Below are 17,500 nucleotides of genomic sequence, written 5' to 3'. Positions count from 1 at the left end.
ACAGATATAGGGAGGGGTGTAGGGGGCTGGAGGAGGTTACAGAGATGGGGAGGGGTGTAGGGAGCTGGAGGAGGTTACAGAGATAGGGAGGGTGTAGGGGCTGGAGGAGGTTACAGAGATAGGGAGGGGGTGTAGGGGGCTGGAGGGGGTTACAGAGATAGGGAGGGGTGTAGGGGCTGGAGGAGGTTTCAGAGATAGGGAGGGGTGTAGGGGCTGGAGGAGGTTACAGAGATAGGGAGGGGGTGTAGGGGGCTGGAGGAGGTTTCAGAGATAGGGAGGGGTGTCGGGGCTGGAGGAGGTTACAGAGATAGGGAGGGGTGTAGGGGCTGGAGGAGATTACAGAGACAGGGACGGGTGTAGGGGCTGGAGGAGGTTACAGAGATAGGGAGGGGTGTAGGGGGCTGGAGGAGGTTACAGAGATAGGGAGGGGGTGTAGGGGCTGGAGGAGGTTACAGAGATAGGGAGGGGGTGTAGGAAGCTGGAGGAGGTTACAGAGATAGGGAGGGTGTGTAGGGGGTTGGAGTAGGTTACAGAGATAGGGAGGGGGTGTAGGGGGTTGGAGTAGGTTACAGAGATAGGGAGGGGTGTAGGGGCTGGAGGAGGTTACAGAGATAGGGAGGGGTTGTTGGGGGTTGGAGTAGGTTACAGAGATAGGGAGGGGGTGTAGGGGGCTGGAGGAGGTTATAGAGATAGGGAGGGGGTGTAGGGGGTTGGAGTAGGTTACAGAGATAGGGAGGGGTGTAGGGGCTGGAGGAGGTTACATAGAACATAGAACATAGAACATAGAACATTACAGCGCAGAACAGGCCCTTCGGCCCACGATGTTGCACCGACCAGTTAAAAAAAAACTGTGACCCTCCAACCTAAACCAATTTCTTTTCGTCCATGAACCTATCTACGGATCTCTTAAACGCCCCCAAACTAGGCGCATTTACTACTGATGCTGGCAGGGCATTCCAATCCCTCACCACCCTCTGGGTAAAGAACCTACCCCTGACATCGGTTCTATAACTACCCCCCCTCAATTTACAGAGATAGGGAGAGGTTGTTGGGGGTTGGAGTAGGTTACAGAGATAGGGAGGGGTGTAGGGGGTTGGAGTAGGTTACAGAGATAGGGAGGGGTGTAGGGGCTGGAGGAGGTTACAGAGATAGGGAGGGGTTGTTGGGGGTTGGAGTAGGTTACAGAGATAGGGAGGGGGTGTAGGGGGCTGGAGGAGGTTATAGAGATAGGGAGGGGGTGTAGGGGGTTGGAGTAGGTTACAGAGATAGGGAGGGGTGTAGGGGCTGGAGGAGGTTACATAGAACATAGAACATAGAACATTACAGCGCAGAACAGGCCCTTCGGCCCACGATGTTGCACCGACCAGTTAAAAAAAAACTGTGACCCTCCAACCTAAACCAATTTCTTTTCGTCCATGAACCTATCTACGGATCTCTTAAACGCCCCCAAACTAGGCGCATTTACTACTGATGCTGGCAGGGCATTCCAATCCCTCACCACCCTCTGGGTAAAGAACCTACCCCTGACATCGGTTCTATAACTACCCCCCCTCAATTTACAGAGATAGGGAGAGGTTGTTGGGGGTTGGAGTAGGTTACAGAGATAGGGAGGGGTGTAGGGTGGCTGGAGGAGGTTACAGAGATAGGGAGGGGTGTCGGGGGCTGGAGGAGGTTACAGAGATTGGGAGGGGGTGTAGGGGGTTGGCGGAGGTTACAGAGATTGGGAGGGGTGTAGGGGGTTGGAGGAGGTTACAGAGATAGGGAGGGGGTGTAGGGGGTTGGAGGAGGTTACAGAGATAGGGAGGGGGTGTAGGGGCTGGAGGAGGTTAAAGAGATAGGGAGGGGGTGTAGGGGGTTGGAGGAGGTTACAGAGATAGGGAGGGGGTGTAGGGGGTTGGCGGAGGTTACAGAGATAGGGAGGGGTGTAGGGGGTTGGCAGAGGTTACAGAGATTGGGAGGGGTGTAGGGGGTTGGAGGAGGTTACAGAGATAGGGAGGGGTGTAGGGGGCTGGAGGAGGTTACAGAGATAGGGAGGGGTGTAGGGGGTTGGAGGAGGTTACAGAGATAGGGAGGGGTGTAGGGTGCTGGAGGAGGTTACAGAGATAGGGAGGGGTGTCGGGGGCTGGAGGAGGTTACAGAGATAGGGAGGGGTGTAGGGGGTTGGAGGAGGTTACAGAGATAGGGAGGGGGTGTAGGGGGCTGGAGGAGGTTACAGAGATTGGGAGGGGGTGTAGGGGGTTGGCGGAGGTTACAGAGATTGGGAGGGGTGTAGGGGGTTGGAGGAGGTTACAGAGATAGGGAGGGGTGTAGGGGGTTGGAGGAGGTTACAGAGATAGGGAGGGGGATGTCGGGGAGGGAGTCGGGGGTGTTGCTTACCGGATGGAGAGTGAGAAGTCTCCCGGGTTCTGCTTGCTGGGCCTGGCAAGGAAACTTCCGTGGACACCTCTGGCTTTAAGCAACTTCTCCGCATCCGTTCCACTGATATCCCGGTGGAACCACCTGTTTTGGTGGACAAAACAGCGAGCTTAAACCCCCACCTCGACACGTACCTCCGGAAAATCAGTGGCAGGCGCAGTAGAATTGGGATAAGTGTGAGGTCATTCACTTTGGAAGCCAAAACAAGGCGGCGGATTCCTCCCTGAGTGGCTGTAAATTGGGAGAGGGGAGTGTGCAGAGGGATCTGGGTGTCCTGGTGCACCAGTCGCTGAAGGTGAGCGTGCGGGTGCAGCAGGCGGTCCAGAAGGAAAATGGTATGTTGGCCGATTCATTGCGGGAAGTTTCGAGTACAGGAGCGGGGATGTGTTGTTGTAATTATACAGGGCCTTGGTGAGGACACACCCAGAGTATTGTGTGGGCAGTTTAGGTCTCCTTTTCTGAGGAAGGATGTTCTTGCTCTCGAGGGAGCAGAGCGAAGGTTTAACCAGGCTGATTCCGGGGTGCACGAGGAGAGATTGACAAGGTTAGGATTGTTTCCCGCTGGAGTTCGGACGATTGAGGGGGGAATCTCACAGAGAATTATAAAATTCTAACAGGACTAGACAGGGGAGATACAGGGGGGGATGTTCCCGATGGTGGGGGGAGTCCAGAACCAGGGGCTCACAGTCTGAGGATTCGGGGTAGACCATTTAGGACGGAGATGAGGAGACATTTCTTCACCCACAGAGCGGTGAGTCTGTAGAATTCATCCTCACAGGAAGGAGCTGATGCCAAAACATTGAATGTATTGAAGAGGCGGCTGGAGAGAGCACTTGGGGCGAACGGGGTCAAAGGTTATGGGGGGAAAGCAGGATTGGGCGATTGAGTTGGATGATCAGCCATGATGGGGATGAATGGGGGAGCAGACTCGAAGGGCCGAATGGCCTCCTCCTGCTCCTATCCTCTATGTTTCTATGTAATCTAGACCCCAATTGATAAAGGCAAGTGCGCCATATCATAGAATCATCGAATCCCTACAGTGCACAAGGAGGCCATTCAGCCCATCGAGTCTGCACCGACCACAAACCCACACAGGCCCTATCCCCTAAACCCATGTATTTACCCAACCTAGTCCCCCTAACACTAAGGGGCAATTTATCATGGCCAATCCACCCAACCTGCACATCTTTGGACACTAAGGGGCAATTTAGCAAGGCCAATCAACCCAACCCGAACATCTTTGGACACTAAGGGGTAATTTAGCATGGCCAATCCACCCAACCTGCACATCTTTGGACACTAAGGGGCAATTTAGCATGGCCAATCCATCCAACCTGCTCATCTTTGGACACTAAGGGACAATTTAGCATGGCCAATCCACCCAACCTGCACATCTTTGGGCACTAAGGGACAATTTATCATGGCCAATCCACCCAACCTGCACATCTTTGGACACTAAGGGACAATTTAGCATGGCCAATCCACCCAACCTGCACATCTTTGGACACTAAGGGACAATTTAGCATGGCCAATCCACCCAACCTGCACATCTTTGGACACTAATGGACAATTTAGCATGGCCAATCCACCCAACCTGCACATCTTTGGACACTAAGGGGCAATTTAGCATGGCCAATCCACCCAACCTGCACATCTTTGGACACTAAGGGACAATTTAGCATGGCCAATCCATCCAACCTGCTCATCTTTGGACACTAAGGGACAATTTAGCATGGCCAATCCCCTTAACCGGCATATTTGGACACTGAGCAGCAATTTAGCATGGCCAATCCACCCAACCTGCGCATCTTTGGACGCTAAGGGGCAATTTAGCATGGCCAATCCACCCAACCTGCACATCTTTGGACACTAAGGGACAATTTAGCATGGCCAATCCACCCAACCCGCACATCTTTGGACACTAAGGGACAATTTAGCATGGCCAATCCACCCAACCTGCACATCTTTGGACACTAATGGACAATTTAGCATGGCCAATCCACCCAACCTGCACATCTTTGGACACTAAGGGACAATTTAGCATGGCCAATCCATCCAACCTGCTCATCTTTGGACACTAAGGGACAATTTAGCATGGCCAATCCCCTTAACCGGCATATTTGGACACTGAGCAGCAATTTAGCATGGCCAATCCACCCAACCTGCGCATCTTTGGACGCTAAGGGGCAATTTAGCATGGCCAATCCACCCAACCTGCACATCTTTGGACACTAAGGGACAATTTAGCATGGCCAATCCACCCAACCCGCACATCTTTGGACACTAAGGGACAATTTAGCATGGCCAATCCATCCAACCTCCACATCTCTGGACACTAAGGGGCGATTTAGCATGGCCAATCCACCCAACCCGCACATCTTTGGTCTGTGGGAGGAAACCGGAGCACCCGGAGGAAACCCACGCAGACACGGGGAGAATGTGCAAAATCCACAGTGACCCGAGGCCGGGAATCGACCCCGGGTCCCTGGCGCTGTGAGGCAGCAGTGCTAACCCACTGTGCCACTCTGTCACCCATTACCACAGGAAGTAGTTGATGCCAAAACATTGAATGTATTGAAGAGGCGGCTGGAGAGAGCACTTGGGGCGAACGGGGTCACAGGTTACGGGGGGAAAGCAGGATTGGGCGATTGAGTTGGATGATCAGCCATGATGGTGATGAATGGGCGAGCAGACTCGAAGGGCCGAATGGCCTCCTCCTGCTCCTATCTGCGATGTTTCTATGACCCCACCTCGCTCCCTCCCCCCCTCCACCACCCCCCCGCACCTGTCCCCGCCACCTCTGACTCACAGCCCCCGCTCTTTGACCTTACGGCCTACCTCAGGATCTCCCACCTGAGGCCTAGTTGGCCATTCTCCACGGCGCCAGGACGCCATTCTGCCCCTGCTCTCCCACATGGGCAAGCGATGGCCTGGTGATATTATCGCTAGGCTATTAACCCAGAGACTCAGCCAATGTTCTGGGGGACCCGGGTTCGAATCCCGCCACGGCAGATGGTGGAATTTGAATTCAATAAAAAAAATTGGAATTATGAATTTAATCAGGAGAAATGTAAAGGTAATGCATTTTGGAAGGTCCAATGCATGTAGGAATTATACAGTAAATGGTAGAACCCTTCGGAGTATTGATAGGCAGAGGGATCTGGGTGTACAGGTACACAGGTCACTGAAAGTGGCAACGCAGGTGGAGAAGGTAGTCAAGAAGGCAGACGGCATGCTTGCCTTCATCGGCTGGGTTTAAAAATTGGCAGCTTTATAGAACCTTAGTTAGGCCGCATTTGGAATATAGTGTTCAATTCTGGTCGCCGCACTACCAGAAGGATGTGGAGGCTTTGGAGAGGGTACAGAAAAGATGTACCAGGATGTTGCCTGGTATGGAGGGCATTAGCTATGAGGAGAGGTTGGAGAAACTTGGTTTGTTCTCACTGGAGGTTGAGGGGAGAACTGATAGAAGTCTACAAGATTATGAGGACAGAGTGGATAGTCGGATGTCCTTTTCTCGGGTAGAAAAGTCAAGTACTGGGGGACATCGGTTGAAGGTGCGAGGGGAAAAGTCTAGAGGCACGGTAGCACAGTGGGTTAGCACTGCTGCCTCACAGCGCCAGGGGCCTGGGTTCGATTCCCGGCCTTTGGATCACTGTCTGTTGCACATTCTCCCCGTGTCTGCGTGGGTTTCCTCCGGGTGCTCCGGTTTCCTCCCACAGTCCAAAGATGTGCGGGTTAGGTTGATTGGCCGTGCTAAAATTGCCCCTTAGTGTCAGGGGGTTAGCAGGGTAAATAAGTGGGGTTATGGGGATAGGGCCTGGGGGGGGGGGGAATTGTGATCGGTGCAGACTCGATGGGCCGAATGGCCTCTTTCTGCACTGCAGGGATTATTCTATGATGATTCTATGAGGTGTGCGAGGAAAGGTTTTTTACACAGAGTTTGATGAATGTCTGGAACCCGCTGCCCTGGGAGGTGGTGGGAGCAGGTACAATAGCGACATTTGAGGGGCAGCTGGACCAATACATGAATAGGATGGGAATGGAAGGATACGGACTCCGTAAGGATATACGGTTTTAGTTTAAGCAGGCATCATAATTGGGGCAGGCTTGGAGGGCCGAAGTGCCTGTTCCTGTGCTGTAATGTTCTTTGGTCCTTGTACAGATAACCGCCAAACCCATTGTCGAGTGGCGGAAAAACCCATCTGGTTCCCTTCAGCGAAGGAAATCTGCTGCCCTTACCCCGGTCTGGCCTACATGTGACTCCAGAATCCAGTGTGGTTCCCTCCAAGGGCAACTCGGGATGGGCAATAAATGCTGGCCTAGCCAGCGAGGCCCGTGTCCCACGGACGAACAAACAGCAAAACTGATAAGAATTGAAACTCAGCATCATATTCCCAACTCCCCAAACCAACCCCCCTCCCCCGCCAATAAACTTTGACCCCCTTTCCCCGTCAGTCGGGAATCGATCCCATTCTGCCGTCAAAACTATTCCAAGACTATCCGTCCATTCCTGGGATTAGTCTGGGAAACCTTCTCCGACACATTGGCATATGTTCTGGTAGAAGGGGACTAATACTCCACGCGTGATCTCAATGGCCAGATAGAGCGCAGCAAAGAGATAGAGAATCTGGTGAACTGGGTGCGGTGACAATAATCTCTCCCTCAATGTCAACAAAACGAAGGAGATTGTCATCGACTTCAGGAAGCGTAAAGGAGAACATCCCCCTGTCTACATCAACGGGGATGAAGTAGAAATGGTCGAGAGCTTCAAGTTTTTAGGTGTCCGGATCACCAACAACCTGTCCTGGTCCCCCCCATGCCAACACTATAGTTAAGAAAGTCCCACCAACCCCGCTACTTTCTCAGAAGACTAAGGAAATTTGTCATGTCAGCTACGACTCTCACCAACTTTTACAGATGCCCCATAGAAAGCATTCTTTCTGGTTGTATCACAGCTTGGTCTGGCTCCTGCTCTGCCCAAGACCGCAAGGAACTACAAAGGGTCGTGAATGTAGCCCAATCCATCACGCAAACCAGCCTCCCATCCATTGACTCTGTCTACACTTCCCGCTGCCTCGGGGAAAAGCAGCCAGCATAATCAAGGACCCCCCCCACACACCCCGGACATTCTCTCTTCCACCTTCTTCCTTCGGGGAAAAGATACAAAAGTCTGAGGTCACGTACCGACCGACTCAAGAACAACTTCTTCCCTGCTGCCGTCAGAGTTTTCATAGAATCCCTACAGTGCAGAAGGAGGCCACTCGGCCCATCGAGTTTGCACAATCCCACCCTGGACCTATCCTCGTAACCCTACATATTTACCCTGCCACACCCCTGACACTTGCGTCAATTTAGCATGGCCAATCCACCTAACCTGCACATCTTTGGAGTGTGGGAGGAAACCGGAGCACCCGGAGGAAACCCGCGCAGGTATGGGGAGAACGTGTAGATCCAAGGCCGGAATTGAACCCGGGTCCCTGGCTGAGTGAGGCAGCAGTTCGAACCCACCGTGCCACTTGTACGATATTGTGGTCAACCACTGTAAGCTTATTACCTGGACACATCCCTACCCGAGACTCCTCCCCTCCCCCTGGTCCAGGTATAAAGGCGACTGCTCCCCACCCCCCTGCCTCAGTCTGGACCAGTTCATCGGCATGGGTGAGCTCCAAGTCTTTTGCGAATAAAAGCCTATTTGTTCTTGCACACAAACTAGTCTTTGCTCGATTGATGGCGCATCAGATATATTAAGCTGATCTTTCTCGACACCTATCTGTGACTTAACACTACATTCTGCACCCTCTCCTTCCCTTGTCCGCCTACGTACTCTATGAACGGTATGCTTTGTCTGTACAGCGCGCAGGAAACAATCTGTATCCCAATACACGTGACAATAATAAATCAAATCAAATATTAAGTTGATCTTTCTCTACACCCTAGCTGTGACTGTAACACTACATTCTGCACTCTCTCCTTTCCTTCTCTATGAACGGTATGCTTTGTCTGGATAGCGCGCAAGAAACAATACTTTTCACTGTATCCCAGTACATGTGACAACAGTAAATCAAATCAAATCCTTACGTTCAACTTTCCGTCCCACCTATCTTAGCTTTGGCAGCAGGCTGAGGTGCACCAAATCAAACCACTTTGCAATTCTCCGTGTTAAACTGCATCCGCCACCTGCCCGCCCAGCTCCTTCTCACCGTTTGACACTCGCAGTTTGTCACTTTGCCTCCTCACACTTTACAATGCTTCCAAGTACTGTGCCAGCCCCTGTCGAACAAGGCCCAGAAACTAGGAGCAGGAGTAGGCCGTCTGGTCCCTCGAGCCTGCCCTGCCATTCAATAAGATCATGGCTGATCTTTTCGTGGACTCAGCTCCACTTACCCGCCCGCTCACCTTAATTCCTTCACTGTTCAAAAATCTATCTATCCTTGCCTTAAAAAAACATTCGACGAGGGAGCCTCAACTGGGCAGGAATTCCACAGATTCACAACCCTTTGTGTGAAGAAGTTCCTCCTCAACTCAGTCCGAAATCTGCTTCCCCTTATTTTGAGGCCATGCCCCCTAGTTCCAGTTTCACCTGCCAGTGGAAACAACTTCCCTGCTTCTATCTTATCTATTCTCTTCATAATCTTATATGTTTCTATAAGATCTCCCCTCAATCTTCTGAATTCCAATGAGTATAGCCCCAGTCTACTCAGTCTCTGCTCATAAGCCAGCCCTCTCAACTCCGGAATCAACCTAGTGAATCTCCTCTGCACCCCCTCCAGTGCCAGTGTATCCTTTCTCAAGTAAGGAGACCAAAACTGTACACAGTACTCCAGGTGTGGCCTCACCAGCACCTTATACAGCTGCAACATAACCTCGCTGTTTTTAAACTCCATCCCTCCAGCAATGAAGGACAAAATTTCCATTTGCCTTCTTAATTACCTGCTGTATCTGCAAACCAACTCCTTGAGATTCCTGCACAAGGACACCCGGGTCCCTCTGCACAGCAGCATGCTGCAATTTTTTACCATTTAAATAATAGTCCATTTTGCTGTTATTCCGACCAAAATGGATGACCTCACATTTACCAACATTGTACTCCATCTGCCAGACCCTTGCTCACTCACGTAGACTATCTCTAGCCCCTTGAGCCTGCTCCGCCATTCAATAAGATCATGGCTGATCTTTTTGTGGACTCAGCTCCACTTACCCGCCCGCTCACCATAATCCTTAATTCCTTTACTGTTCAAAAATGTATCTATCCTTGCCTTAAAAACATTCAATGAGGTAGCCTCAACTGGGCAGGGAATCCCACAGATTCACAACCCTTTGATTCGATTTATTATTGTCACATATAGAACAAAGACAAAGAACAAAACAGCACAGGAACAGGCCCTTCGGCCCTCCAAGCCCGCGCCGCTCCCTGGTCCAAACTAGACCATTCTTTTGTATCCCTCCATTCCCACTCCGTTCATATGGCTGTCGAGATAAGTCTTAAACGTTCCCAGTGTGTCCGCCTCCACCACCTTGCCTGGCAGCGCATTCCAGGCCCCCACCACCCTCTGTGTAAAATATGTCCGCCTGATATCCGTGTTAAACCTCCCCGCCGTCACCTTGAACCTATGACCCCTCGTGAACGTCACCACCGACCTGGGGAAAAGCTTCCCACCGTTCACCCTATCTATGCCTTTCATAATTTTATACACCTCTATTAAGTCTCCCCTCATCCTCCGTCTTTCCAGGGAGAACAACCCCAGTTTACCCAATCCCTCCTCATAACCAAGTCCCTCCATACCAGGCAACATCCTGGTAAACCTCCTCTGTACTCTCTCCAAAGCCTCCACGTCCTTCTGGTAGTGTGGCGACCAGAACTGGACGCAGTATTCCAGATGCGGCCGAACCAACGTTCTATACATCTGCAACATCAGACCCCAACTTTTATACTCTATGCCCCGTCCTATAAAGGCAAGCATGCCATATGCCTTCTTCACCACCTTCGCCACTTGTGACGTCACTTTCAAGGATATGCACATATATTGGGATACAGTGAAAAGTATTGTTTCTTGCACGCTATACAGACAAAGCATACCGTTCATAGAGAAGGAAAGGAGAGGGTACAGAATGTAGTGTTACAGTCACAGCTAGGGTGTGGAGAAAGATCAACTTAATGCGAGGTAGGTCCATTCGAAAGTCTGACAGCAGCAGGGAAGAAGCTGTTCTTGAGTCGGTCGGTACGTGACCTCAGACTTTTGTATCTTTTTCCCGAAGGAAGGCGGCGGAAGAGAGAATGTCCGGGGTGTGTGGGGGGGGTCCTGAATTATGCTGGTTGCTTTGCCGAGGCAGTGGGAAGTGTAGACGGAGTCAATGGATGGGAGGCTGGTTTGTGTGATGGGACTGGGCTACATTCATGACCCTTTGTAGTTTCTTGCGGTTTTGGTCAGAGCAGGAACCAGACCAAGCTGTGATACAACCAGAAAGGATGCTTTCTATGGTGCATCTGTAAAAGTTGGTGAGAGTCGTAGCTGACATGCCAAATTTCCTTAGTCGTCTGAGAAAGTAGAGGGGTTGGTGGGACTTTCTTAACTATAGTGTCGGCATGGGGGGGACCAGGACAGGTTGTTGGTGATCTGGACACCTAAAAACCTTTTTCTTTGTGTGAAGAAGTTCCTCCTCAACTCAGTCCTAAATCTGCTCCCCCTTATTTTGAGGCCATGCCCCCTAGTTCTAGTTTCACCCGCCAGTGGAAACAACTTCCCTGCTTCTATCTTATCTATTCCCTTCATAATCTTATATGTTTCTATAAGATCTCCCCTCATTCTTCTGCATTCCAATGAGTAAAGCCCAGTCTACTCAGTCTCTCCTCATAAGCTAACCCTCTCGACTCCAGAATGGTCAAATTTAATATCCTGATCTCCCCCCCTTCCCCCCACCCTATCCCTCGCCCCCTTTGGCCCCAAGAGCGATATCTAATATCTTCTCAAAATCACACAACGTTTTGGCCTCAACTACTTTCTGTGGGAGTGAATTCCACACATTCACCACCCTCTGGGTGAAGAAATTTCTCCTCACCTCAGTCCTCAAAGGTTTCCCCCTTATCCTCAAACTATGACCCCCCCAGTTCTGGACTCCCCCACCATCGGGAACATTCTTCCTGAATCTACCCTGTCTAATCCTGTTAGAATTTTATAAGTTTCTATGAGATCCCCTCTCACTCTTCGAAACTCCCGTGAATATAATCCTAACCGGCTTAGTCTCTCCTCATATGACAGACCTGCCATCCCAGGAATCAGCCTGGGAAACCTTCGCTGCGCTCCCTCTAGAACAAGGACATCCTTCCCCAGATAAGGAGACCAAAACTGTACACAATACTCCAGGTGTGGCCTCACCAACACCCTGTACAATTGCAGCAAAATATCCCTATCCCTATACTCAAACCCTCTCGCTATGAAGGGCGGCACGGTAGCACAGTGGTTAGCACTGCTGCTTCACAGCTCCAGGGTCCCGGGTTCGATTCCCGGCTCAGGTCACTGTCTGTGTGGAGTTTGCACTTTCTCCTCGTGTCTGCGTGGGTTTCCTCCGGGTGCTCCGGTTTCCTCCCACAGTCCAAAGATGTGCGGGTTAGGTTGATTGGCCAGGTTAAAAATTGCCCCTTAGAATCCTACAATGCGTAGGTTAGAGGGATTAGCGGGTAAATATGTGGGGGTAGGGCCTGGGTGGGATTGTGGTCGGTGCAGACTCGATGGGCCGAATGGCCTCCTTCTGCACTGTAGGGTTTCTATTCTATTCTATGAAGGCCAACATACCATTTGCCTTCTTTACTGCCTTCTTTACTGCCTGCTGTACCTCGGTGGCACAGTGGGTTAGCACTGCTGCCTCACAGCGCCAGGGTCCCGGGTTCGATTCCCGGCTCGGGTCACTGTCTGTGCGGAGTCTGCACGTTCTCCCCGTGTCTGCGTGGGTTTCCTCCGGGTGCTCCGGTTTCCTCCCGCAGTCTGAAAGACGTGCTGGTTAGGGTGCATTGGGCCGTGCTAAATTCTCCCTCAGTGTAACCCGAACAGGAGTGTGGCGACCAGGGGATGTTCACAGTAACTTCATTGCAGTGTTAATGTCAGCCGACTTGTGACATTAATCAACAAAACTTTAAACTTTGACGCACGAGGATACCAAGATCTCGCTGAGAATCCACCTCTCTCAATTTACACCCATTCAAATAATAACCTGTCTACCTATTATTGCTACCAACCTCACATTCATCCACATTATACCGCATCTGCCATGCAGATCCTCACACTCAGCCTGTCCAAATCACGCTGAAGCATCTCTGCATCCTCCTCACAGATGTGGAGATGCCGGCGTTGGACTGGGGTAAACACAGGAAGAAGTTTAACAACACCAGGTTAAAGTCCAACAGGTTTATTTGGTAGCAAAAGCCACACAAGCTTTTGGAGCGCTGCCCCTTCGTCAGGTGAGTGGGAATTCTGTTCACAAACAGGGCTTATAAAGACACAAACTCAATTTACAGAACAATGTTTGGAATGCGAGTCTTTACAGGGAATCAAGTCTTAAAGGTACAGACAATGTGAGTGGAGAGAGGGTTAAGCACAGGTTAAAGAGATGTGTATTGTCTCCAGCTAGGACAGTTAGTGAGATTTTGCAATTGTGGGGGTTCCAGATAGTGTGACATGAACCCAAGATCCCGGTTGAGGTCGTCCTCATGTGTGCGGAACCTGGCCCTCCTCACAGCTCATCAAAGAACAAAGAACAAAGAACAGTACAGCACAGGAAACAGGCCCTTCGGCCCTCCAAGCCTGTGCCGCTCCTTGGTCCAACTAGACCAATCGTTTGTATCCCTCCATTCCCAGGCTGCTCATGTGACTATCCAGGTAAGTCTTAAACGATGTCAGCGTGCCTGCCTCCACCACCTTACTTGGCAGCGCATTCCAGGCCCCCACCACCCTCTGTGTAAAAAACATCCCTCTAATATCTGAGTTATACTTCGCCCCTCTCACCTTGAGCCTGTGACCCCTCGTGAACGTCACTTCTGATCTGGGAAAAAGCTTCCCACTGTTCACCCTATCTATCCCCTTCATAATCTTGTACACCTCTATTAGATCTCCCCTCATTCTCCGTCTTTCCAAGGAGAACAACCCCAGTTTACCCAATCTCTCCTCATAGCTAAGACCCTCCATACCAGGCAACATCCTGGTAAACCTTCTCTGCACTCTCTCTAACGCCTCCACGTCCTTCTGGTAGTGCGGCGACCAGAACTAGATGCAGTACTCCAAATGTGGCCTAACCAGCGTTCTATACAGCTGCATCATCAGACTCCAGCTTTTATACTCTACACCCAGTCCTATAAAGGCAAGCATACCATATGCCTTCTTCACCACCTTCTCCAGCTGTGTTGCCACCTTCAAGGATTTGTGGACTTGCACACCTGGGTCCCTCTGTGTTTCTATACTCCTGATGACTCTGCCATTTATTGTATAACTCCTCTCTACATTATTTCTCCCAAAATGCATCACTTCGCATTTATCCGGATTAAACTCCATCTGCCACCTCTCCGCCCAATTTTCCAGCCTATCTATATCCTGCTGTATTGCCCGACAATGCTCTTCGCTATCCGCAAGTCCAGCCATCTTCGTGTCATCCGCAAACTTGCTGATTACACCAGTTACACCTTCTTCCAAAGCATTTATATATATCACAAATAGCAGAGGTCCCAGTACAGAGCCCTGCGGAACACCACTGGTCACAGACCTCCAGCCGGAAAAAGACCCTTCGACCACTACCCTCTGTCGCCTATGGCCAAGCCAGTTCTCCTCCCACCCAGCTTTGTATCATCGGCAAATCTGGAGAAAATACATTCAGTTCCCCCTTCAAAATAATTCATATATAATGTGACCGGTTGGAGTCTCAGCACATATCCCTGAGGAATCCCACTTGTCGAGCTTGTTAATCTATATTGGAAAGTTTGAGTGAGTTCAACAAAGGCAACTCCACCAGACAGTGCGGTGACAAAAATCTCTCCCTCAATGTCAACAAAACAAAGGAGATTGACATTGACTTCAAGAAGCGTAAAGGAGAACATGTCCCTGTCTACATCAACGGGGACCAAGTAGAAAGGGTCGAGAGAGCTTCAGGTTTCTAGGTGTCCAGATCACCAACAACCTGTCCTGCTCCCTCCACGCCGACTCTATAGTGAAGAAAGCCCCACCAACTTTCTCAGGAGGCTAAGGAAATTCGGCACGTCGATTACAACTCTCACCAACTATTTGTGATATATATAAATGATACTATTTGTGATATATATAAATGCTTTGGAAGAAGGTGTAACTGGTGTAATCAGCAAGTTTGCGGATGACACGAAGATGGCTGGAATTGCGGATAGCGAAGAGCATTGTCGGGCAATACAGCAGGATATAGATAGGCTGGAAAATTGGGCGGAGAGGCGGCAGATGGAGTTTAATCCGGATAAATGCGAAGTGATGCATTTTGGAAGAAATAATGTAGGGAGGAGTTATACAATAAATGGCAGAGTCATCAGGAGTATAGAAACACAGAGGGACCGAGGTGTGCAAGTCCACAAATCCTTGAAGGTGGCAACACAGGTGGAGAAGGTGGTGAAGAAGGCATATGGTACGCTTGCCTTTATAGGACGGGGTATAGAGTATAAAAGCTGGAGTCTGATGATGAAGCTGTATAGAACGCTGGTTAGGCCACATTTGGAGTACTGCGTCCAGTTCTGGTCGCCGCACTACCAGAAGGACGTGGAGGCATTGGAGAGAGTGCAGAGAAGGTTTACCAGGATGTTGCCTGGTATGGAGGGTCTTAGCTATGAGGAGAGATTGGGTAAACTGGGGTTGTTCTCCCTGGAAAGACGGAGAATGAGGGGAGATCTAATAGAGGTATACAAGATTATGAAGGGTATAGATAGGGTGAACAGTGGGAAGCTTTTTCCCAGGTCGGAGGTGACGATCACGAGGGGTCACGGGCTCAAGCTGAGAGGGGCGAAGTATAACTCAGACATCAGAGGGACGTTTTTTACACAGAGGGTGGTGGGGGCCTGGAATGCGCTGCCAAGTAGGGTGGTGGAGGCAGGCACGCTGACATCGTTTAAGACTTACCTGGATAGTCACATGAGCAGCCTGGGAATGGAGGGATACAAACGATTGGTCTAGTTGGACCAAGGAGCGGCACAGGCTTGGAGGGCCGAAGGGCCTGTTTCCTGTGCTGTACTGTTCTTTGTTCTTTGTTCTTTGTTCTTTACAGATGCCCCATAGAAAGCATTCTTTCCGGATGTATCACAGCTTGGTCTGGCTCCTGCTCTGACGAAGACCGCAAGGAACTACAAAGGGCCGTGAATGTAGCCCAGTCCCATCGCGCAAACCAGCCTCCCATCCATTGACTCTGTCTACACTTCCCGCTGCCTCGGGGAAAAGCAGCCAGCATAATCAAGGATCCCCCCACACACCCCGGACATTCTCTCTTCCACCTTCTTCCACCCTCCACCTATCAATCGAGGGATTGAGTTTAGGAGTCCGGGGATAATGATGTAGCTATATAAGACCCTCGTCAGACCCCACTTGGAGTACTGTGCTCAGTTCTGGTCGCCTCATTACAGGAAGGATGTGGAAAAGATTGAAAGGGTGCAGAGGAGATTTACAAGGACGTTGCCTGGGTTGAGTGGCATGCCTTATGAGGAAAGGCTGAGGGAGCTCGGTCTTTTCTCCTTGGAGAGACGTAGGAGAGACGCGGCACGGTAGCACAGTGGTTAGCACTGCTGCTTCACAGCTCCAGGGACCTGGGTTCGATTCCCGGCTTGGGTCACTGTCTGTGTGGAGTTTGCACATTCTCCTCGTGTCTGCGTGGGTTTCCTCCGGGTGCTCCGGTTTCCTCCCACAGTCCAAAGATGTGCGGGTTAGGTTGATTGGCCATGCTAAAATTGCCCCTCAGTGTTCTGGGATGCGTAGATTCGAGGGATTAGTGGGTAAAATATGTAGGGATATGGGGGTAGGGCCTGGGTGGGATTGTGGTCGGTGCAGACTCGATGGGCCGAATGGCCTCTTTCTGTACTGTAGGGTTTCTATGAATTTCTGTGATGAGAGGAGACCTAATAGAGGTGTATAAGATGTTGAGAGGCAGAGATCGGGTGGACTCTCAGAGGTTTTTTCCCAGGGTGGAAATGGCTGCTACGAGAGGACACAGGTTTAAGGTGCTGGGGAGTAGGTACAGGGGAAATGTTAGGGGGAAGTTTTTCACACAGAGGGTGGTGGGCGAGTGGAATCGGCTGCCGTCAGTGGTGGTGGAGGCAAACTCGATAGGGACTTTTAAGAGACTCCTGGATGAGTACATGGGACTTAATAGGATGGAGGGTTATAGGTAGGCCTAAAAGGTAGGGATATGTTCGGCACAACTTGTGGGGCCGAAGGGCCTGTTTTGTGCTGTAGTTTTTCTATGTTACTTCCGTCGGGGAAAACGACACAAAAGTCTGAGGTCACGTACCGACCGACTCAAGAACAGCTTCTTCCCTGCTGCTGTCGGACTTTTGACAGAATCCCGACAATTTTAGAATGGCCAATCAACCTAACCCGCACATCTTTGGACTGTGGGAGGAAACCGGAGCACCCGGAGGAAACCCACGCAGACACGAGGAGAATGTGCAAACTCCACACAGACAGTGACCCGAGCCGGGAATCGAACCCGGGTCCCTGGCGCTGTGAGGCAGCAGTGCTAACCCACTGTGCCACCGTGTCGCCCCTACCATATATTAAGATGATCTTTCTCTACACCCGAGCTGTGACAGTAACACTACGTTCTGCACACAGAGGGTGGCGAGTGTCTGGAACGAGCTGCCAGAGGCAGTAGTCGAGGCGGGTACAATTTTGTCTTTTAAAAAGCATTTAGACAGTTACATGGGTGCGATGGGCATAGAGGGAGATGGGCATAACGCGGGCAATTGGAATTAGCTTAGGGGTTAAAAAAAGGGGCGGCATGGACAAGTTGGGCCGAAGGGCCTGTTTCCATGCTGTAAACCTCTACGACGCGATGACTCTGTAACTCTCCTTTCCTTCTCCCCTGTGTACTCTACGAA

The 17,500-nt window shown here is 50.9% G+C and overlaps 1 protein-coding gene across 1 annotated transcript in view; it reads right to left on the bottom strand.

The window, feature by feature from the left end:
• The window catches only part of LOC144487295 (tyrosine-protein phosphatase non-receptor type 6-like), a gene marked incomplete at its 3' end in the record, with an annotated part of 22,295 nt that overhangs the window by 3,271 nt on the left and 1,524 nt on the right, over window positions 1-17,500 (bottom strand). The window contains exon 2 of the mRNA XM_078205375.1: window positions 2,377-2,499. Coding sequence (XP_078061501.1) covers window positions 2,377-2,499 — 123 coding nt within the window. The remainder of the gene's footprint in view (window positions 1-2,376; window positions 2,500-17,500) is intronic.

The sequence above is a fragment of the Mustelus asterias genome, unplaced genomic scaffold (genome assembly GCF_964213995.1).
Source record: "Mustelus asterias unplaced genomic scaffold, sMusAst1.hap1.1 HAP1_SCAFFOLD_712, whole genome shotgun sequence".
Classification (NCBI taxonomy): domain Eukaryota; kingdom Metazoa; phylum Chordata; class Chondrichthyes; order Carcharhiniformes; family Triakidae; genus Mustelus; species Mustelus asterias.
The sequence above is the reverse complement of the archived record's forward strand: the minus strand, read 5'-3'. Positions and strand labels throughout refer to the sequence as shown.